We start from the raw sequence: 23,529 nt of genomic DNA on the forward strand, positions 1-23,529 counted from the left end.
ACTCTAATATCATTAAAGATTAAATATATCAGTAGAGATGTTTCTATTTGTCACATTTCTTTTATAACTCCACATATTTTTTCTCCAAACATGATAACTTGTATATTTAAAGTGACCACACGGCTCGCTTGTTTCCAGGCGGCTCTGGCAGAAAGCAGTCTGTCCCTGCTGAACAGCCCATCCCTGGTGACCCCTCAGTCTGCGCACAGCCTCAACATGCTGCATGTGGGCCACGATGATGTCAGCTCCACTGTGGAGCAGGTCAACAGCAATGGCAGTTGCAGCCCCACGCTCAGCCCTCAACAGTACAGGTATGTGGTACATAAAGGCGCACGTGTAAACTCCCACATGCAGAACATACAGGTGCTGCCAGGAAAAACAGGATGCCCATAATATTATGTCCATATGCTAAGCGTATCGACACAGATATATTTTTGGTTTAGTGTGGGAGAGCTTTATGTAGATGCCTAAATTTTAAAATTATAAAAAACATTTTTTTAAAGTGGCAATATTAAAGAGAACCTTGTCCCCTGGGTTTAAGTAAAAAGTAGACTTTAAGTAAATGAACAGGTGTCACTGAAGAGTTTAAGTTCTATTATAACCTAAGCAAATTTCCCGAGACCTCAATCACAGAAGTAACTAATCTACTGGTTACATTTTACAGGATACATCAGCCAGCAGCAACAAAATATCCCATTTCCCAGTGCTAATGTGTGCAAGTTGTTGTATCAGGAATATTGCAGCTCATTAAATAAAATTGTATAAATGCAACCAGAAGCTATCGTAAACCATGGCAAGACTTCTGGAAACAGGAAATCCTTGTGGCATATTTAAAGATTATTTTTTCTTCTTTTCAGCATTTCAAAAACTTAAAAAGTCTGAAAGACAGCATCTGATGATTTGTTCTTCCGCTCTCTCTTCCAGCCACCCAGTGCATGTGAAGGAAGAGCCCACTGAAGTGGTGGAGGAGGACAGCCGGTCAGTATCGCTCCTGGCTGGTGTCACACACAGCCTGCCATTGCCAAGCGATGAGCGTGACCTGGAGGAGGATCTTCCCACAGAGGAGCTGGAGTAGGACAGATCTCAGACAAGCCGGAGGGACGGGACTTTTTGAGACCAATCCCCGAGCCCTTCTCGCCCGTGTGAAGAGGAAAAAAATTACCAACAGTACACTTATGAGAAAACAGATAAGAGAGAAAAATAAGAGAATGTTCTTTTGTTTTTAAGAAAATTCAAGCAACTAAGGATGACATTGAGTAACTTCAAAAAAACAACAAAAAAAAACAACAGGGTTAGATGACCTTCGTTACTTTCAGACACAAAAATAAGACTGTGGAGCACTGCTTTACCTCCATGTGTTGCTTTCTCAACACTTGGCTCAAAGGTATGACACCACTTAATGCATACACACTCACGCAAACACGCACACACACTCATTCACTTGTCACACCATGTCTTGTCATTCTCCCTGGAAAAATTGCCCTCTATGTAGAGAACCTCTAGAGGAGTGGACATAGACACAAACACGCGCGCGCACACACACTCTCTCCTCCTCGGCCTACCACCCTGCATACACACTCCTCTCTGTTGTCTCGGGCTGCCTGGCTAGCCATTTTATCTCTACGTCAGTTGAGAGGACACCTAGATGTGTGTGTTAGAAAGAACACACACGTACACACACACACACACGCAGAGGATCATGTGTATATAGATGGGAGCGGTCATCAGGGGCTGTGCAGTATACCTCTCCTTCTTCGCCCTAGTCCAGTCACTTGCTTTTTCCATTTCCTTTGATCCGATTAGACTAAAACTGTTGGGCTTCTCGATGAGGAGGAAGGAAGAATACTTACAAAGATTACCTCCAACAGTACTTTAACACTTCTGCAGAGCAGGCACCCGCATCCACATCTGCGTGTGACCGGCCCTGGTCCCTGCCCAAACTTCTGCCAGCAGCAAGACACTTAGTGAGGGACTTCTTTAAAACTCTTTGATTCTATGTGGGGGAAAAAAGAACACACATCCCTGCCCCTCCTGCATCCTCTCCCATTCCACATCCCCACCCCCAGAAGACTGCAGGAATAGGACCGTTTGGTGCTGTTCTTCTTCTCTCGTCCATCTGCAGATGGAGTGATGAGCACGGAACACATTTGAGAAAGAGAAGAAAAAAGAGGGGAATCTGTAAGAAACGATGGAGAAAGTGTCTACCAGAATATTGTGACTAAAAAAAAAATGAAACTGTTCATGATTATGGAATATAACAAGAAAAAAAAATGTGTGGTAGCTTTTTGTCATTTCCTTTTTTTTTAATTTGTTGTTGTTATCATTGTTTATTTTTGAGGATCAATATTTCCAAGGTGGCGTTTTGACGTACCTTTTCTATGGATGCTGTTTATGTTTTTTGTATTGTAAGTTGTTTAGTTTACTCTGGTTGTTCACACCATTCCAAATGAGTATTGGCAAAAAACAAAAAACACAAAAAAAAGCTCAGTATTGTCCCAATTTACCTGATCCTTTAATCCCGCCCCTTTCCCTTTCTGTCCCCAGCGTAGCAGGCAAGAAATTGGGAGATAGCACTTAAAGTTGCCGTTGTCCAGACAGATTATTTAACAGCTGAATCTTTTTTTTTCTTCTTCTAATTATCTCTCACTCACTTGTTTTTGGTTGTGTATTTAGTTGGGAAATATCCATGATGCTTTAAAACTATATATAGATATATTATTATTGCAGTCAGAGAATACCTCATCCCACAGAGGTTCTGCCTGGAACTGTGTCCAAATCGTTAAAGAAATAAGGGGGGATTCTTTCTGGGGGACACCAAATGTGGCAACTCTGCTCAGCTTCGATTCAAAGCTCTGTGGTTGTAATAGTTACTGTGTAGAAGCTAGCTGCAATTCACTGTGTGAGTTTATGTTAAAGGAATAGCACGTGAGATTTCTTTGTTTCCATTAGCAGAAAAGCATTACTGTTCTCTACAGTGCCATACCAAATTTAACATTTATTTTGAATCTATTATCTGCCTATTCCCGTTTTTATTTTTGTTACAGGTAACCAAAGAAATATGTAGAAAACCAAAAACCCTGTAGTTCATTTTTCCCTTTGTTTTTTTTTTAAAATTCTTTTATTTAATTTTTTTAAGAACTGTCCAAAAGTCAACAAACCAGGAGTTTGAATTCTTATTGTTGTATTCATATAACTATTGTGTTGAAAAATTATACCTGACTTACAGTGCTGACCATTCCAAAAACCAAAGTGTGTAAAGCAAACTACAATTTGGAGACAGTTAGGAATGACCCACATTACTTATGAGGCCAAAAACTAGTATTAACAAACCTCGCACAGTTCCTCAGAAACACAGAAGAAAGAGAAAAGCACTTAGAGATGAAGCCCCGTCTCTCTCTCTCTCTCTCATACTCAGGCTCAGCTGTGTTCCAAACACAATCCTGGGAGTGGCCCGACTACAGTGTGAGCAGGCCTAAAAATAAAAAATAATATAAACACTCACAAGGCATTTGAACACAACAATTACCTTTCTGTCTGAGATTTAAAACAAAAGGTGAAATGGAAAAAAAATCTTTGAAACAGCTGCTGTTATATAGGTACTTTATATTGATACTGTTGAAGTTTTAAATCCATAAGAGAAAGCTCTTTACACATAAATGTTCAGCATTCACAGGAAGAAGTTGTGTACTGTAATCTGCTTTAAAAAAAAGTGATATCTTTGGAGGAGGGAGGAGTTATTCCAAATATCTATTGATTATACAATAAAGAGGGAACAATGGAAAACAGCAAAAATATACCAATGTAAGAGGAAAACAACCAAGGGACGTTAAGTAATTTTAAAGATTGGTTCCTATTTTAATGTTTTGTTTTTATTATTATTATTATTATGTCAAACTATCTCTTGCACTTCAGATGGGTTTTGTTATTTAACGAAAAAAAAAAATCACATTTCCGACGAGTTTGCGTTCACACAGGACTGTTTCCTGTCACATTAGAGACTGATTTATTACAAAGTACAAAGTGGCAGACAGAAATCTTGAAGTGAGATTAAAAACCAAAAATAACACTACCTCCTTTTCAAAACAGTTCAACACATAGCCAACGGGAGACTGAAATCTCTTAAACATTGTTTTCTCCATTCATCCTCAATGATGATTTTAAAAAAAAAGCCAAAATTGTTTTAACGCTTACTTTAAAAGTGGCAACAAAAAAAGTATTTGGTGATCTGGACTCCCTAATACATCTGCTTGAGCCCAAAAAAACAAAATAAAACATAGAGGCGTTTCACTTTCCATAGATTTAAAAATGACTACCTCTCCTTAAACCACATCTGAAGCACTCTCTACGTCTCCAAATGTGCTGTAAAGTGCTCATTATCTATGAACAGTTTTCTATCAGCTGCTTCAAACTGACCATACTCCTGTACCCGATTAGCATCAAGCTATGTGAACAGCCTCTCAACTGTGTGCTTTGACTGTACGTGTGCATATTCATCATCAGGCGCAGCTCTCGGCCAATGAGAAGCTGGTCATTAATGGCTGCGTGTTGTTGCAGGGAGCTGGCTGTCAGATGTAGTGATGGGCTGAATATATTAGTGCCACACACACAAATAGACACACACATGCACACACAGAGGGGTATAATAGAAGTGTAGAAACAGGGCTAGGGGTTAGTGCAAACGGAGGCTCTGACCATCCAGATATCCAAAGACCCACAACACTGCAGCACCCCCTTTCACCAAAACACTCACAGAGACACTGAGAGGACTAACACATCACTACTAGTAATATCCAAACTAAGAGGAACTGCTGCATACAGTACATAGATGATCTCTGACTTGTGCTTTAAGGTACACCTGTAAACAAAGCTGTTTTATAAAGATGTAGATTGTTCACAGGTCACCATGTAACACTTCTGTTCTTTCTCCACCTTGGCATAACATGATGTATTCTTGTATATTGATGCTTGGCTTATCTCTCCAGGGCATTCTTTCCCATTTTGTCCTTTGATTTTTCTCTGTTGGGATTTCTTTCTCTTTTCTTTTTCTTTTCCCGAACCTGTTTAGCTATTGTAAAGCTTTCAGCTCTGATTCCTATACTGTACTGCTAATGCAGAAGTATATGTATTTATCATATTAAGTGCTCCAGGTATCTTGGTTTAATAGTTTGGGGTTTTTTCCAATGTTTTTTAGGTTTGTTTGTTTTCGGTTCTTCATAAAACGTCTGGGACGCTGATTTTTTTTTAAAAATGTATTATCTCTTTAAAAAAAAGAAAAAAATGAAAAGAACTAAAGTTAGATCAGTGGTTTAGGTAACACCTGTTTGTATATTTATCTTAGCTAGGTCTATTTTGATACTTTTTTGTCTCTGTACTGCATTTATGCATTTTTAAGGAAAGAAAAAAAAACAACATATGGAAAACAAACTAAAAAGTTTCTTCATTATGTATTGATACCTCAGAAGGACTTTTTTTCCGCAAAGACAGGACCAAAACCTCTGAAAAGAAAAAGAGAAAGAGGAAAAAAAATTTACGAATATGTAGCCCCTCTCTTGCTTTAAAAACTGCGGAGCTCTAGAAAGGTATTGCTGTTGGTCCTTTCAGGTGCCAATATGTGTCCCTACTCCCCTTGACCCCCTCCCTCTGACCCCTGACCCCTGTCATTCCTGTGTTGAACTCCGACCCGCAGAGCTGTCAATCATCTGCAGGTGCCGTGGGGGTGTCACTGAGTCAAACACCTGGCAGGTGGTGACCAGCCAGAAACCTCATCTCCCAGTCCCACAAAGGCAGATCAAAGACTGACACTGTTGCATTTTTGATACTCGTCCTCTTGCGCAGTCTCAATACCAAAATGTGGAATGACTCTCAGAGATGCAGCTCATCCTCTGACTACCAAAGGCATTGCAAGCAAAACATTGCTTAGTCCAAACTCTTGAACTCTAACCAAACTGTAACCAAACCAATGCCACAACTTTAACCAAACAAAGACCAAGCTACTTCCAAAACTCTCCATCGACTTCACTGATCACCTTTACTGATAGCTGTTATCTCGCATACATCCACGTAATGGTGTTGTAGGAGCAGCCCACATCCGGTTGACTGGTGACTAGCTCAAAGGACATGGGGAGATCAAATCGTAATGTGTGATTGGACAGTTCTGAGGTGTCATACGAAGGGGAAGGGACTTTCAAAGTGGAGCATTTGCCTGACGGTATTATCAAGTAGACAGCCAGAATCTGATGGAACTACCACTTCAGCTCTCCTCTGGTTAAACCTTAGGAATGTGTGTACATTTTCAGCAGTGACTCTTTGTATTGTTTCTTAGTTCAGTTTACCTGTTTACCTCTCTTTATCCTTTGTTTTTGTTTTATTTGTTTTATTTGTTTTAATGTTTCTTGTTATTTGAAAGTGTGACCCGAGGAAGAGGTGGGAACAGGGACTGGATGGTGGCTTTAGACAGACAGTGGAGCCCAGACCTCTGACCCTCCACCCCGGGTAGCCATGTAATGCCAGTCACTGCCCTTTCCTTCATGCTGTATAAAACACACACATATATCTGTGTATTTGTAACCTGAATCTTCTTGTGTCTGTCCATGCAGACAATAAAAAACTGTACAGTAGGTCTAGTTGCATGTAATCTGTACTAATTATTGACAATGGCATTATAAAATGCAATAAAATACTTATTACAATGTCCTATTCTGCATCCTTGTTTCTTCTCTAGTGCTGTTGAGTTATCTTAAAATATCGATGGGCTGGACAGTATGGATGATGCATAAGAGTTAGATCGGAAATGTTATGGGTTAGTTGGGCACCTCTTCGGTCTCTCAGGGTTTAACTGAACCAAATCATCACTGCTGAAAGGCTGATAACAGATGTTTTATTAAAAAAAAACATCCAACTATTTAAACAAGCTAAATCTAACTGATAGATTTATACATAAAAAGATAAGTCTACAGATTTGATCAGAAACTGGCCAAACTTTTTTACTAATATTGAACTATGTAATGGAGTTTCTTCTACTGTTTACCCTGCACACGCAAACACACACATGAAAGCTCTTATACTGTATATTTGCATGAAAACATTTTTTCAAAACTGATCTTATCTGTCTGAAATACAATCAAGATCCTCTCAATTGAAATGAGCGCCGTGTTGCCACTTCCATATTAATCCTTTGCGATTGGCAGGTTTTATTTTAGTGTCTTTATGAAGAAAATTAATGTCTTTGTGTAGCAAAAATGCAACCCTAGACTAATGTCACATAATCGTTAAACAATCTTAATCCTGTCCCGAGTTGGAAGCTGAACCATATGGAAGGCCTTTAGACAGTTCAAAATGTGATACAGAGAGTGGCCACCAGGAGGAGTAAACAAACCAGACAACACAAGCTGCAACTCATAAACACAAACCCAGCAACAAACATTACTGGGGTCCATTAACACGTTCTGACCAACAGAGTGGGCCAGAGAGTGTGGAACAAACACTGAGTGAACGATCTGCACTGTGTGTGGCAGTGGGAACGTCATGAATACAGGTGACTGAAGTCTCATTAGGGTTTATAGCATTGATGATGTATAAAAAATGCTTCTTCTTTTTTTAACCTTTCTGTACTTTTAGCTTGCCCACCTTCTCAGTTTTTACTTCCCGCTCTTTACCCGTGTCTGTCTCCCTCACAGGTTTGCAGCATGCCCTACAGCTTCTCTTTAAACCTCAGCTCTGCATCATGGATATGTTGCCACAGGGAGAAAAAATGGAAACTGGATGGATGTTTTTTTGGAAAGTTGAAACTTTGTTTAATCTTGTGCTTTTATTGAACTTCTGTGTTAGTCAGCTGGGAGAAAACTCACTCTTGACGCTTAAATCCCTGTGACATTTGGTTTTGGTAGAGACCCTATTCTAAGCCTATTATAGGCTGAAGGCACACATGCACAGGCATAAAAACACACTCACTGGCATGCACACATTATGAATACTAAACAGAAACTTAGTACCATATACTTGTACAAGGTGAGCCAGGGTGCAGAGCAACACAAAGGGGTTATTCTTGGCGTGGGATGGTAGTATTTGGCACACACCTGAATCTGAACCTTGGCACATGTTTCTTAATGCTCATCTGGACAGAGTAAGCATTAGGAGGCCTGAATGTGAGCGTGCTTCATACATTTGTTCGACAGTCCGGAGGTGGATTGTACTCTCATGCATCTGCCTATCTGTCCATGTGCATGAGCTTGCGATGCTAAATCAATATGCATGTTTGTGTGACTGGGTGCACGGGTGGGTGTGAAAGGACATTAGTCCCAACAGCATGGAGAGCACTGAGGTCCAGGCAGACCCTGTGAGTCACAAAATACATTTACCCAGAGCAATGCTGACATCTCTGTCTCTCCCCTGTTCACTCACTCTGTCTGTCCCTCTCCCTTCTTCCCCTCAATGTCTGTGGCTGAAGCTGTGGGCTAGGCTCCAAACAGTGCACTGACTCACTGCAAACAACACATCAGTGTATATCTGCTGCTGCATGCATCCACATGGATCTGTTTATTCAAGGCTAATGAGCTTAGACTCTTTCTCCTCTCTGTGTCTACCATAAAAGACAACCCAAGAGGTTTTTTTCTTCGCTAAAGCCAAAAGAAAAAAGCACTGTAATATACTTTTCCTTACTGGTGGGCCACTGTGCATTTGCCCCTATTATATTTAAAACAATGTAACAAAGAAAAGCATAGAATTAGCACCTATTATTGCATGCAGTGTGACTCAGTTAATTAATCAAAATTTGTTTTGTCGGATTTTGCTTGTAATTCCACTTCAGCCGACCCTGCAGCAGCACGTTTAAGTGAATATGACATTTTTAAAAACTGGTTTGGCTTTTTGTATGATCCTGTTAATAATAAACATGTGGAAATACACTGAAATAGCGTTGCTTCTCTTTGTGAAAGCCTGTTGACCCAGAGGCATGAGCTCTGGTTTACGTGTGGATTGTGCAAGTTCTCCATATGCCTGAGCTGTTGCTGTTTGCTCCCATGGTCCAGCCAAATAGATGTTAGGTTAATAAGCTATTCTAAATTGGTTGTAGGTGTGGATGTTGGAGTGAATGGTAGTCTGTCTTGCTGTGTTTTCCTTGTGTATGACAGGCAATCTGCATGATGTCAGCAGGGATAGGTGGGATCAGAAATGTTATGGGTCAGTTAGGCACCTCTTCAGGCTCTCACTGATCCAAATGGCATGTTACATGGCAGGAAATGATGGGCGCCGGAAAAATGCAAACAAGATGAGGACATAACGACAGATGTATTTTACAAAACAAGCAATACAGGATAAGAGAGCAAGAAGACTTTGGTATATAATGAATCATTAAGTAAATGGTGTATAGCATATAAATTTAGTATGCAAGCAGCTCAAAATTGCACTCCTAGGACACGCTGGAGTGTTATCCTGCTTTTTAAATAACTATCCTTGAGTTGTTAGTGTCTCGCAAGTTGTTTTTTCTTTAAATCACCACAGGAACCCTCCCCTGAGAACCCATAAGTCAGATGAGAAAATGGATGAAGCTCCATGACTCCATGTGTGGCAGTGTGTGTGTGAGAGAGAGAGAGGGCTCCGGCCACAGAACAAAAGCATCTTTGTGAGTGATTGGAACCACATTTTTCACCCTCCCGTCTCTCTCTCTCTCTCTCTCATATTCACTCTCTCTTCCAGTCACCATATCATTCAGAGACACTGAAACTGTTAAGAAAAATACTCAGATATGGACACTCATACTCCGAGTGTGCCCAGTTCCAGTTTCGCTTCTCTTTGAGCACCCCCTCCGTGTACACACACACACACACACACCTCACTTTCTATGTCTCCGTCTGGGCTAACTTCCTCTCTCAATCTCGACATTTCCTCCATGTGTCCTCCCACCACATGAGATCATCTAGTACGCTCAGAATCCCTTTGAGAAGTGGAGCAGCTCTCTCACCTTTGTCCCCCACCCTAGGCACTAGTTAGCTAAACACAGCAACCTGTTCTTTCCCTGCTGGTTATCAGAGGACTGTAAAGCCTCTAAAACAGGCGTGGGGAACTCCAGGCCTCAAGGGCCAGTGTCCTGCAGGTTTTAGATGTGTCCTTGATCCAACGCAGCTGATTTAAATGGCTAAATTACCTCCTCAACGTGTCTTGAGGTTCTCCAATGAACTAATCATTTGATTCAGGTGTGTTGGCCCAGGGTGAAATCTAAAACCTGCAGGACACCGGCCCTTGTGTTCCCCACCCCTGCTCTAAAGCATCAGATACCTAACCCAAATGAAGTTCAGGTCAGTGTACTATGAAATCCATTCAGAATAGTTAAGAATGATTTGATTGCCTTTGGACCATTTGCCCGTGGTTGAGTCTGAATTAGAATTTATAGCCTCCCTGTATGCACTGCATATTTAATACCAGCTTTTAACGTATAGTTGTGACTCAGCTGATTTAAGAAAATGAGTACTGTAAGCAGACTTTTTCAGCAGGAGAAGAAACTGAAGAAACATTTCTCCTGCTGAAAACGCTACATCCAACAGATTCAGCTTTTTGGGATCAGTGAAAATGGTGATATTGTTGACTTGTTGGCTACAGTGCAGATCATATACTGTACTGTTGCATATGCTTACAGTGAACGGTAATGGACAAATTATTCCATACTTTTAGACTGTCATTACAAGAAACAGTTACATGCGAGTGTCTCACTCTCATCTCTGTGAATTACTGAGATTCTGCTTGTTGCTTGGTAACTGAAAAATAGTCCAACAAGACCATCTTTAAACCAATAAATATTTCTTTATATTTCTTTTTACAATTCAGTTTTTGACCCGATTAAACAAATGAACAAAAATGTGTTAATAATTATGCTTTAAAAGTTGTTACAAATACAGACTAGTTGTTCCCCTTATTTCTGGTCTATGTATCAAGTGTGTGATTTAAGTCCTGGCGGGACAAAAGACACTAAATTAACTTGAAGTGGTCACAGAGATATAAACAGTGCATCTACCACATGAACTGGTTAATCAGATTTTTTTCAAAACTGCCTAAAAGTTTAATGACTTTGCCCCAAAATACTCCTACCAGCATATATGCTATTGCAAAATTCTCACACATTTAAATTTCTACTTAATGCTTTGAGTGCCTTGTCCATTGAATTGGCTTGATTTTCTGTATTTCCCAGAATGTCAAACTATTCATTTGACATAAATTATAAAGCTGTTACCCTTTTGCTATTCCTCTGCACAGAATAAATGGTTTAGGAGAAAGTGTCTGCATGTGCATCAACAAAAAAAACCTCTCTCCCATTATTGTATGCTGACTTGATGGCACTGCTGGAGGTGTGGAATATGGAAGGGCAGTGGGAAATTCATTTGGCTGGTCCATTAGAGCCTGAACAATCCAGTGTACCTGTTCACCTCTACACAATGCTGTCATTAGAACCAGAACAAAAGCAATCAGAAGACTGACAAGGTGTGCGGCGCCTACCACACACTCTGTGACAAATATGTTTAAATAATGAAGAAAAACCTGTTAAATAAGGCTAATTAAATTAACACTCAACACCTGTGAAGCAGCATATAAATAATTGTCTAAATAAAAAAGGAAGCAACGGATATTAAAGCAGTTAGGCTGTACTGTGAATAAAAACAGAAGCAAGATGATTGAGAGAATAACTTCTGTGGCTGATGACAAAAATGTCCCCGGTGCCATTGTTCAGTGCAGGAATTAGAGCAGAAGGGGAAACTGGATCTTTTAAAAACACACAAGACATTAATGGATCCGTGGGCTAATGGCCACCATTCATCCACGCATCCATTTCTTAACTGCTTATCCACTTCAGGGTCACAGGGTGGGCGGGAGCCTAACCCAGGTGTCAACCACTTTCCAGGGTTTTTCTTGTATGTGGTTAATTTATCTGGCACGCGTGTGTGTGTGTGTGTGTGTGTGTGTGTGTGTGTGTGTTAACCTAACTCTAATTGTACTGTATGATTTTTAGCTGAAAGTTTGATATCACATAAAAACGCAAGAATCTCCTCATTAGCACATTGTGATGCTGCAAATTACCTAAGATGAACTCTGAATTTTAATATGATAAAATTTGGGAGAGCACTTATCCCACTCTGTTAAAAACTGGCCTGCAGTAGATGACGAAGTTATGCATGTAAAGCTACAGGGAGGGCAACCACTCAAAATGTGTTGGTAGGAATTATCTCACAGAGACTTTGAAATGCTGATATCAGTACTTTTTTAAAAGTCATCCATTAGCAACATTTATAAATGAACAGCCTCTCTAATATTTTATTTTTCAATTATGTGTAAAAAGTATTTTGACTATTAGCTGGTCTGAACTTAAATTACAACAGGGGTGGAGGATTTATGTAGCATAAGGTACAATAAAGGAAAATCAACCTAAGAATAAAAAGCACGTGCAGTCCCACTTACAGAGTGACATCTGGTCATCCTAATGTTAATTCAACAAGACTCGTTTCTTGTTAGAGTATTGTAATTTTCCCCCCCGGTTCTTTTGATGCCAAAACGTACTTAGTAACTGTTTACCAACCTTCATTTCAAAACTGAAAATGGGATTTTTAAAAGCTATCAAACCCAGTCACCACATTGGTTAGTTAGCACTATATATCTCTACAAATTAGGCGTCGCTTACACTAAGAACAATAAATATAACAGATGTATCATACATTTATGGTTTAATCTCAAACTGTTTCAGCATCACCATCACTGAAGTCATCTGAGTGTGTTTATATGACTATGAAGTGTAACATTTTGATATGTTGATTCATGCTGACATGCATTTGTTTCATAAAAAAATGTCTCTCTTATTCATTATTTCTACTTAATACTAATGATGATAAACTACTTTCAAAAGAGCCGGTATTTAGAGCCAGTTTTAATAATGGCACTTGTTATCAGTGTAGCAGATTTGAAAAACAAGTGGCTGATGTCAGTGGTATGTACAGTAAGTACAAGGCAGGAATGTGCACCGCAAGATCTCTTGTTATAACTCTTTAGTCCACACTTCACACTGTGAACATGAATCACTGAGTGTCTAACTTGGCCTTAAAAGACTCTGAGAGCGCCGGAATGAATGATGAAAATCCCCAAAGTGACTAGCAGCAGGACATAAACTAGAAACTGTAAAAATTGTTTGTTTCTTGCAAGGAAAAACAAAGGTTTAGTCAGATTGTGTCAAAGCGCTATACATGGACTTGGCATCTTACCAAACACTAGTAATTAAAAAACGCAATAAGTTACTATCACTGCTAAATTATATTTTTGTTTTTAAAACAGCAGCTAATGAATATTTTCCTGCATATACGGGACTTTTATTGACTTTCATTAAGAATACAAAACGACAGAGACTCCACAGCAAACTAGAGAATGTCATGCAGTGGCCTGTTTTATGTTTGATACATTAAAATGTTATAGAGACAATAAAGTAACTGTAAACATACTGTATTGTGTAAGTGTTTTTGAGCATAAATGTTAACTGCATTGCTGCAATTTGGCAAAAACGATTATCTTTACAGACTATTATTAGTGCCAAAACATATTTCTGGGCTCATAATTCCTGATGAAAGCTTGCCTTAGTTAGTCCTGCGTCTGGTTCGGGTTTTGGGGGTAATTATATGACAGTACAGCTCAGCCCAACTACTTTCTAGCCTGGAGGAAGCACAATCACTGCTCACTGTAGTTTCCTGTCCAACAGCAGGAGCAGAAGTCTGAGTCAAGTAGGATATAGAAGGAGTCAGGAGGCGAAACGGGTTGCACGAAGCGGGTACTCAATTTAAGATTGTAAATAAGTTTGGTAAGGTGGTGCAGAAACGCAGTAGAAAGCGAGGAAACCTGCAGCGCAGACAAAGAGATTTCAGCCTTGCAGCGTTAAACCTCCCAACATCTGGTTTGGAGGACGGGGCGAGCAGGAGTGAGAAAGTTTAGAGGCGGAGAGAGAATTATCTCCGCTGGCGAAAATGCTCTGAATTTGGAGTTTAGTTTACCTGCATGAGCCATAGACAGACTTGGTGTTCGTGTGAAGTGACAAGAGTTTGGGGGGGGAGATTGGATTGGAAGAGGGCTTGAAGTCCACCTGGAGCGACCAGAAAATGAATTAGTTCAAAGGCCCAGTTGCAAAGAGTTCCAGCCAGAAAGAAGGTAAGAAGTTTTTTCCTGCGGTGTTATTGTTGTCAAAGTAAGTTGCATTTAGATTTTTCAGCCGCACTAACTCAGGCAGAGAAATTATCCTCACGCTGGAGCGGAGCTTGGTCTGAGCATGCAGAGACTCGTGTCGAGAAAGCGCAGGGCAGATATGCAGTGAAGATAACCAGAGCACGTCCGTCATTAGCTATCACTCATATTTGCGTTCATGTTCAATATTTCAGTCTGAATTTATTATGGAAAATGACACTTTATTATTGTTATAAAAAGCTCGCTACAAGTATACATGTTTCAGCTAGCTCTTGGTGAGCGTGCGCTGCAGTGACTTTTCTCTTTTCCCGAAACTTCTTCAAACTTTGTGGCCATGCCGTTTAAAACACTGAGAAACTCACCCGTGGGGGTGGGTGGTTGATGGTGAAGCTTACCAAACTCTGCTTCTTCGAACTTTTTTTTTCGCTCTAAAACTTGGCAAAGGTGGTCAAAACTTTTTGGGAGGCAGCGAGTGCGGAGCGAGCGAGCTACGGGAGCGCGCAAACAGCTGCCCAGCTGAGTTACTTTGGCAGGAAAAGCGCGTGCCCAAACTGGCACGTGAGGTATACGCTGAACTTCCCGATAATGATTTACAAAACTTGCTCCGATGGTCGAGGGCTCTCAAAAACGCGTCTTTTACTTTAAACAAGGAGCAAGTGTAAGCAGTAAGTGCGGTGTTATTGGTTTCCGAGATTTGTATACATGTAGTATGATAATTTGTATTTGTAAAATAGAAATTATGTCTGTTTTCATGAATAAGTTATTTGACTTATACGACTTTTTTTGTTCTTGACCTATTCCTGTCTCTCTACCTCACGTTGCAGTGTTGAAGTGGCTTACAGTGTTATATATAAATAAATACTTGTTACTGTCAAAGCATACTTTGAAGACGTTATTTAAAGCAGGCTGTTATTAGACGTTTCCTTTGTAAACACGCGCTGCTTCCTGTGGTGAGGATCCTGCCAAAAGGCGCTGATGGTGGTTCAGCAGTACCTGTAGTCTGTTAGCTTCTTGCTCATATCAAAAAGAAAACGAGAAATCTTCCACATGACTCATCTCTATGAAATTCTTTTTTGGGCTATCTCGTCTCCCTGCTTCAGGCTCAGTCACCTCCTCCCTATAGAGCCAGGCCTACGCCCATGGATGAGGAGAGGAGTGCCGCTGCCATTTCGCGAGAGCCACCTAACGATGGAGACCCCGGTTTGCCAGCTCCACAACCAAGTTTGCAAACAAGCTCAAACGCAGAGAGAGAAAACAGCTGTCCGAGCCCACAGCCCTGCCCTGGTGATGGTAAGAAAGAGGTTGTTGGGGGAAAAAACAAAAGAGAAAAAAAGAAACATAAACATACTCCATGCGTGCCACGAAGGCCCAGTGTTTACAATAACCAATGTTGTCATCTTTGTGGAGGCGGTGTTTGAAAGTAGTGAAAAAGTGAGTTAGTTATTAAAGAGATTAGCCATTTGGTATGAAAACAATGGAGCACGATTATTTGAGAGTGAAGCTTCACCATTTACTTTCATGCATGTGAAGCTTGTTATGTTAGTAGGTCATCCAGAGTGTGTTTGACTGTACAGTAGAACTATTGTAATACAGTTTTCTGAAAACAACATTGGAATGGATTTATTCACCCCAGCGAAAGTGTAATATAGGTTGATGTGAGTTCTCTAAAGTGGAAAAGTCTTGAGTCACTGTGGTGTTTAAAAGTTTGAGACTGAGTAATTAATAATCTCTAATGGTAGACTCAGGAGGGGGCTACACTGTAGGAACTCACACTTTATCCTGGGAAAACCACTGTGTGTTTTTGCTGGATGTTACTGAGATTTATAAGGTCAAAAGCCTTCTTAATGACACAACTGTTGTGTAGTCAGGTAATTGCTGAGACTGGTCCGAGGAGGGGCCGTGCTCTTGGGTGATCTGAGTGGTCAGGACTGATTCAGCGCTATGGAACACTTAAATGGCACAATTAGGCTCCTGGGAATTTGGGAATGAACCTGTGACCCTTTGGCTTTGAGAGATCGGTCATGCTCAGAGGTAACTGACACAGAGGCGGGGAGAGGAAGATGTGGACTCAGCTTCGGGCTGTTTTCATGTGAATGACTCATGCAGAATGAGCCAAAATTACTTCAGTCTCCTCAAGCTTCAATGGGAAAACAACAGCACTGAGTGTACGTAGATCAGAGCGCAGGTTCTATGGGGTAATTAGGGTAGGTGTGGTTAACAGTTAGGGTAGTGTGCAGAGATTTAAGTGCCTTGTGGCCATGGGAACCAGCCACAAAAATGCTTAATAGTTGATGAAAATTTTTTATTTCCTTTTATTTTTTCTGTCTATTTTTTGAAATTCAAGTCCAGACACAACTCTTATCATTACTGTGTTTAACATCAACACACACATCTCCGTTCAATGCTACATTGTGGTTAACCATGACTATAAGTACAGCATCATTTTTAATGATAACTCTTGGAGAGTTTGAGAGTTATTAAATTGAAGGTTTGTGCCCAAACATGTTCTCCCGGCTGTGCTGACTTTACCTCTGTTTGCTCATCAGGAAGCCAGCACAAAGTGTAAATGATCCTTCTTCTGCTAAAGATAAGCTTCTTTTGGCCGTCTGGTCTGTGTGTTTGAGCAGGTTTAAGTTATATAGGTTCAGGCTACTGCTGAGAGCAACAAGGTCATCCTTTTAGCTCTGTTGGACCTTTACCTATCCCTTTGCATCAAGAGTGGGCTGCTTTGCAACACCACAACAGAAACATGGGGCGGTTGCACACATGCGCTGTATCCTTGAGCCTTTCTAGACATTACTCAACAGAGTTGCATGCGAGAAAGTAAATGTCTGAAGCGGATGATTGGACATCAAACCGTTTTTAACCTTCCAGCATTCCATTTCAAAGACCGTGGGAATTTACAGTGAGCGAGTAGATGTCCTGTGACTTGTCCGCTGGATGCTCTTTTAAGAAAGCTCCCTTGACTAAACAAAACAGAGAATTTCCAGAAGTAAGACTGTCTCATGCAGTCAATCTTCTATTGTATGTTACATGCAGGAGTAGTCAGTTTTCCAGAGATCGTGTGCAAAATCAGCCATGTATATTTTTAATTTAGGCTTCAAAGAAAGATTTGACCACTGGTCCATAATTAGAATGGGGGTAACAGCTTCTAGGATGGCATCCTCTGTTCCTGTGAGAGGTACTTAACCAGCATAACTGATGATGTGAGTTTTAGTCTCTTTACCTTTTTTCTTTTTTTTTTGCCTATCCCGTTTGGTTCTTTAGCGTCAGAATTGTTGTCTGAAGGCCAACAAAGATACCCAACGGTATCTTTGTCTCTTTACCTGCTCCTTACTAGCCTAAAAATTGTATTGAATTGACTGCTTTGCATATTTTTCACAGATGCGTCAGTATCAGATGTGTTTTTTGCTGCTTTAGCTAGGTAGGAAGCTAGCTTTGAGAGATGGCATCCCCATTCTCATTGTTGTCTTCTGAGCACCGATTAGCATTGATTCAAAGGTGCTGCGCTGCATTCATTTCTGAACACTTTTACCAAGTTATGCAGATAAGACCCTTCACAGTTAAAAAAAAGCAATAATTAAATTGAGAACAATTGATGCTTTGCCACAATATTTAGCACTCCTGTCTTCCAATATTAAAACAGTCTGATTATCTGAAGGTGAATGAAGCTCTCTCAGTCATCACTTGTCCATAAACTTGCGTTATGTGCGTGTTAAAATACATGTTCTTCTTGTTGTTGTGAGTAAGGCTCTCTCTCAGGCATGAAGATGCAGTGAAGGAGCCTTTTCTTACCACATCTGAGGCTTTCTAACCACTAGGAGTTCTTGCACTCTATTTTTTCTTCCTTTCTTCTGTAATCTTTACCCGATTCTCTGCCATTGTTTTCTTGGTTCTTTCTCTTTGTTCCCTGCCTGCATGAAGGATGAACTGCAGCCTTTTTTATAGTGAAATTACAATTTTAACAAATGTTATTTGAGATTTCAAATAGCTATCAGCGTCTTAAGATGCTGGAATTTACAGTTTAAGATGACTTCCATTGTTTTTCCAGCATTGATGGAAACAATGGAAAGCAATTTCAATCAGCTGTAGTTAGTTAATGTTTGACGTTATGACCAAGCAAAATGAAAATCTTGGCATTTATTTGGCTGCATTGATCTCTGTGGGACAGAGTTTAAGCTGACTCAAGATTGGTGAATGGGTATAAGAGAAAAACAACTTGTGTGGTTTTTTTTATGTTGAAAAGCAAAATAAGAAAACACCAGTGTTATTGTGTCATTCGCATATAAACAGCAGAATATCATAGTTCTAACCTTATTCTACTCTGGCAGTTGCTTTGAATTATGACCTTCAGGCTTTCAAAGTGTGAGGTACTTCTTGTGTCAGCCTGTGAGTTGTCATAGAGTTTGCTGTCATCATCTGGGTATAGAACTACAGTGCTTAGTCCAATGCAACAATAAATTTGAATACCTTTAAAAAAGCCACGTGAGGCTATATTACCGCAAACAGATTAGATTTTTACTAAAATGATTTACTCTTTCTTTTTCTGTATTTTATTTTTTTAGTTAACATGATTGATAAAATTCTAATTTAACTGAATGTTTACTATGGATCAACATCCAGCAAGTGGCTACCTTTGCATAAAGATAGGAACAAGAGTGTAACAGCTTGCCTGACTCTGTCCAGACATGACAAACGTGCAGTCCCAGCAATTTGCAAATGAACTGAAGACTGAAGTATTAAATCGTGCCTGTTGTTGACTGTTGCTACACGTAATAACAAGCAACTGCTTCATTTATTAATTTATTTCTTGGGGGGTGGGGTGCTTGCAGATACAATTTTTGTCAACATCTGCACATCAAAAAAGCTTGATGAAAGCAAGCAAGTGACCACCTTCTTCATCCTATGCCTCTTCAGCCTTTGTGATCAGCCTGGTGCTCTCTTCTGTAAAATGCACCTTCTGTGTCACAGTCTAACCTGTTTCTACCTATTATTTCATCTCTCTCTGTCTCATACACTAACTCATTCTCTTTGCCCGCGTGTGTAGATGCTATTTTCCTGCTTGTCCTTTTTTAGTCCTTGAGGTTTGTTGAGGCTTGTGTCTAATTTGGTTTCTCACAGAGATTGAAATAAACTCAGAGCAGTTTGAGGCATTTTTATGGCGTTTTTGACCAACGAAAATGAGCGTGCTTTATTTTACTTTACTACCTCACAAACATTTGAGAATGGCTCATTGCTGCTGCTCTGGTGGCCTGCGCTCTTTCTGTTTCTCACACTAATGATTTACTATAGCACTTTCTTTAAATCGTAATCAATCCTGTTGTACAGATAATGTCATCGTGGTATGAGATCACAAATTACAAATTTGAACAAGGGGCTTTTTATTGTGTATGTGTATGTGTATATATATATGTATATGTATGTATATATGTATGTATGTATGTAGCACGATCTGATATTGTCGTGTTGGTGTTGTTCCCAGATCATCATACTAAATGTTGTTCCAGGATCAACATTGCAAGTGACCAATCAGAATGTTGTGACGTCATACTTTTGCGACTTCGGGAAAAACCGCCGTAAAACAAAAAACTGTACTTAAGCTGCGAGAAACAGTCTCTGTCCGCCGATCAACGGACCCTGACCCTAACCCTTTAATAAATGGTAAGCAGAATTGATATTGTCCTTGCAACATTGGAATTTCATAAATGCACGAATGGCTTGGCGCGCAAAAGAATAATGTCACAAGAATGTGATTGGTCAGTTGCAATGTTGAACCTGGAACAACATTTTCATGATGATGTGGGAACAACACCAACAACACGACAATATCAGATCATCCATGTATATATATATATATATATATATATATATATGTGTGTGTGTGTGTGTGTGTGTGTGTGTGTGTGTGTGTTATGATGCTTGTTTTGTAAGTAATGGTATTATTTATAGTTAAATAGATATTAAAGCAGTTTATGCTTGAAGTCAGGTCACTACCACACAATGAGCATACAGTGTCCTCAGTTATCATTATTCCTCTCTCAGGTTTTTTCACATTTCTCTATTTGCCTCCATCATGAACTCTGTGCTGAAGGACAACTCACTTGTTAAAATGCATCTGGAGGAGAGATGAGTTGTCAAACGACTGATAATCAAGGGAACACAGGTATATTCTTTGTGCGTTATTACCCATTTTCCAAGAAACAGTCATGGGTAAAAACACATGACCCCTGCTTACTAGGGGTGCAACGATACACAAAATTCACGGTTCGGTTCGATACTTTGGTGTCACGGTTCAATATTTTTTCGATACAAAAAAAATGTTCATGCCTTTTTAATTTGTCATTTATTAAAATTATAAATATATATTTTAACTCAAAAGTACAGTTTTTAAATTTAACCCTAACCCTTGTGCGTGTTTTTTATTTTGACAGCGAATGCGCACCTGCGGACCACTTATGTGCAGCCCTGGTTATTTAGCTCGTCATATTGCAGCCACAGAAATTCTTTTGTCCATGAAACCATAAAGCTGCACTTTCTTTTTGCCTTATAGTCTGATTTGTCATAACTTCTCCGTTTTGTGGTAAGCTTTTCTTTGGCTGTCACTTCTTCACCCTGACCTGTCTTATTTGGCTCAGCAGAACTAAAATATATATCTGTCTGTGAAGGTTCTCAGTCATCCAGGTCATCGTAGTCAAATATATATCCTGCTGCTTTTACACACGCACTCACATAAGCTCAGCGATTCTCTGCGCGATCAACCTCTCACATGTTTAAGCTGCGGGAGATTTCACTTGTCATGTTTGCATAGTAAGCTAACAATTAATAAGACGATGTCAGAGGAATTGGTGCACAAATTATCATCACTCACAGATCAGTGCTGTCGCTCTCTATACACAGTTCGCGCGATTGCAAAGTGAAAGCAAAAAAACAAGAGCAAATTCAAACGCGATTTCAATATGTCACATATTGACAGTGGCTCACCGATGCCAATGACATAATTACCCAGCTACATTTCTGAAAGAATGCAAAAGCATTGACATATATTTTTCCTTCCTACAATAGCCCGACGGGCAGGGCAGAGATAGATTTTGGTAGCCCGACTGAAAAAATCGCTAGCTCCGGGACGTCGGGCTAGCGATATTGCGAGCCCTGTATCTGATTGAGGAATCACTCATCTTTGGAAAAGAGAGTTTATTACAGAGAAATGTCTCTTTCCAAAATAAAAGCTATACTATCCGCTTCTTCTGGGCTATATTCTCAGCAGCATATTGAACATATAAGGAGAATCATGTGCTAACAGCTGTCTAAATGACTCGGCTAAAGTTAGTAGCTTGCTTGTTTTTTTTCTGCTTCCACTTGTCTTTGCACTAGGATGATGTCGGCGTAAATGTGCAGTCATATTCGTTGTGTTCCCACTAGTGCTTTCAGGTTAATCTCGTTGAAATGACCTTAACGCCACAACACGGCAAATCTCCGTTAACGAGCTACCGCCGATCGCCCGTGCATGGGGCTAGACGGCCAACACGTTAACGAGCTAACTGCGCTAACACACTAGTTCCCACCCATGTAATTGAGCATTGCATGGCACATCCAACATACTGTTTTACTTTAGTCCATGACTCGCTTACCTTCAGGGTCATACGTCACATGAAAACCAAAATAATTCCAAACGCCAGATCTGAATGAGGGTGCGGGAGGTCCATGTTGTAAGGAGAGCTTAACTTCTGTCTCACTAGCTTGCCCTGCGCTCTTCCTTCTGACTATGCTGTCTGTGTTGAGCGCTCAGTGAATCTGCTTTCGACTACTCCGCCTAGGCTGCACTGTCGACCCTAGGCGGAGTAGTCGAACGCAGATTCACTGAGCGCTCAACACAGACAGCATCGTCAGAAGGAAAGTTGATAAAATAAATTACAAATTTTGTATTGTTCGATACATATGCGTACCGAACCGAAAGCACTGTATCGAACGGTTCAATATCGATACGAATATCGTTGCACCCCTACTGCTTACATGTGACAAAAAAAAGATCTACAGAAATGTTCTTTCTATCTTTATTTAAGGCAATTGGCTTTGTAACTTTCTTACTTTCTCTGTTTGTTTGTGTGTTAGTTTAAAAAAAAAAATCAAATCGTATTGTAGTAAGCTGTCACATTGCACAGTGGTGTGAACTAAAAGTAGGCTTGAATTTTAAAAGTTCTCATGAAGACTGTTATGCTTATATGGCATCTGGGATCATAAAATGTCGAAGTAGTTGGGCTGTAACAAAGCAATTTCTAATGCAGCTGTGCCAGACGTCATATTTAATGACATCACTTTGAAATGACAGCTCCAAAGCAGGGATTTTGTTGGATTTTATAAAATGCCTGTTGTCTCAACTCCCCTCTCCTCGTGTTTCTCCCCCTCCCCTTCCACTTGGATCTCTACTAAGATGATACAAATTTTTGCCAATTCAAACTTTTTCCTACGAACTTTTACATGTCAACACATACAAACAAAAATAGAATTTTCGTCAATGCAAAATATTTTTTTCATAATAAAAAAAGAAATGATCAAAGTTTGCAATTTTCCCCAAATTGTGGTAAGTTACAGCTGCAGTAAGTCTCACTTGGAACTGCTGAAGTAGAAATAATTAACTGAAAATTAGCTGCTGTACACCAATCTTTACCTGATTTATTTAACAAAACAAATCTCAGTTACTCCCATCATTTTCCAGTGTGTTCATAAGTTTGGTCAATGTCTGATTAAGATTTTTGTTTCAAACATTTCCACGATGGTCCCCCAACAGTCCCCAACATTTTCGTCTTCACTTACAGCAAAGAGTTTCCACGCTAACAACATGTTAGCGTATGCCTGTGAGTGTCTGTGCGACTGTTGGCTCATGCTGCCGCATCTGACTTGACCGGTAACCTACTCATAATCTGACGTGAAGCTGACAGGGTGGTCACCATTCAAGGCTCATAACGCTCAAAATCGTCCAGTTTCGATATCTGGCTGATCAATCAGTACCTCTGTAATAAATACAATTACAGTAAATACATGAAAGCAATAAGAGGAAAGTGTTACTGTACACTATTATAAAGACCTAAAAACTAAAAAAAAAAATCAAAATAAAAACCGTTTTAAACAATGTTTTTCTAATGTCAAATCTTAGTGAATTTTGGATACATTACTCTGTTCATGATACTAAGACTGAAGCACAGTGTCCTTGTTTTACATCAGGTGTGTTTACATTCTAATACAAATAGAGTTCTGTTAGCTGCTTTGCTAACAGACACAGCCGTGTAGCATCTGTTAGCAAAGAGCCAGTATTTTCCCACGAACCAGAAGAAT

General features: G+C 39.9%; 2 protein-coding genes across 8 annotated transcripts in view; both read left to right on the forward strand.

The window, feature by feature from the left end:
• Nucleotides 1-6,693, forward strand: part of foxp4 (forkhead box P4) — a 92,242-nt gene extending 85,549 nt beyond the window's left edge. For all 4 annotated transcript variants that reach the window (XM_082533120.1, XM_082533123.1, XM_082533121.1 and 1 more), the window contains 2 exons: nt 139-311; nt 925-6,693. In XM_082533120.1, the coding sequence (XP_082389246.1) occupies nt 139-311; nt 925-1,075 (324 nt within the window). In that variant the 3' untranslated portion in view covers nt 1,076-6,693. The remainder of the gene's footprint in view (nt 1-138; nt 312-924) is intronic.
• Nucleotides 6,694-10,206: 3,513 nt separating this feature from the next.
• mdfi (MyoD family inhibitor) overlaps nt 10,207-23,529 on the forward strand; it is a 34,842-nt gene continuing 21,519 nt past the window's right edge. For 2 of the 4 annotated variants that reach the window (XR_014276729.1, XM_082532800.1), the window contains exons 1-2: nt 13,579-14,166; nt 15,300-15,489. Coding sequence is in view for 3 of the 4 variants with exons in the window: in XM_082532800.1 (XP_082388926.1) it covers nt 15,339-15,489 (151 nt within the window). In the remaining variant the exon portion in view is untranslated. Of the gene's footprint in view, nt 10,293-13,578; nt 14,167-14,208; nt 14,865-15,299; nt 15,490-23,529 lie in introns of those variants that run through there. The other 2 variants (XM_082532802.1, XM_082532801.1) reach the window with 2 other exon arrangements.

This window comes from Aulonocara stuartgranti (assembly GCF_965226115.1).
Source record: "Aulonocara stuartgranti genome assembly, chromosome: 5".
NCBI classification, from domain to species: Eukaryota; Metazoa; Chordata; class Actinopteri; order Cichliformes; family Cichlidae; genus Aulonocara; species Aulonocara stuartgranti.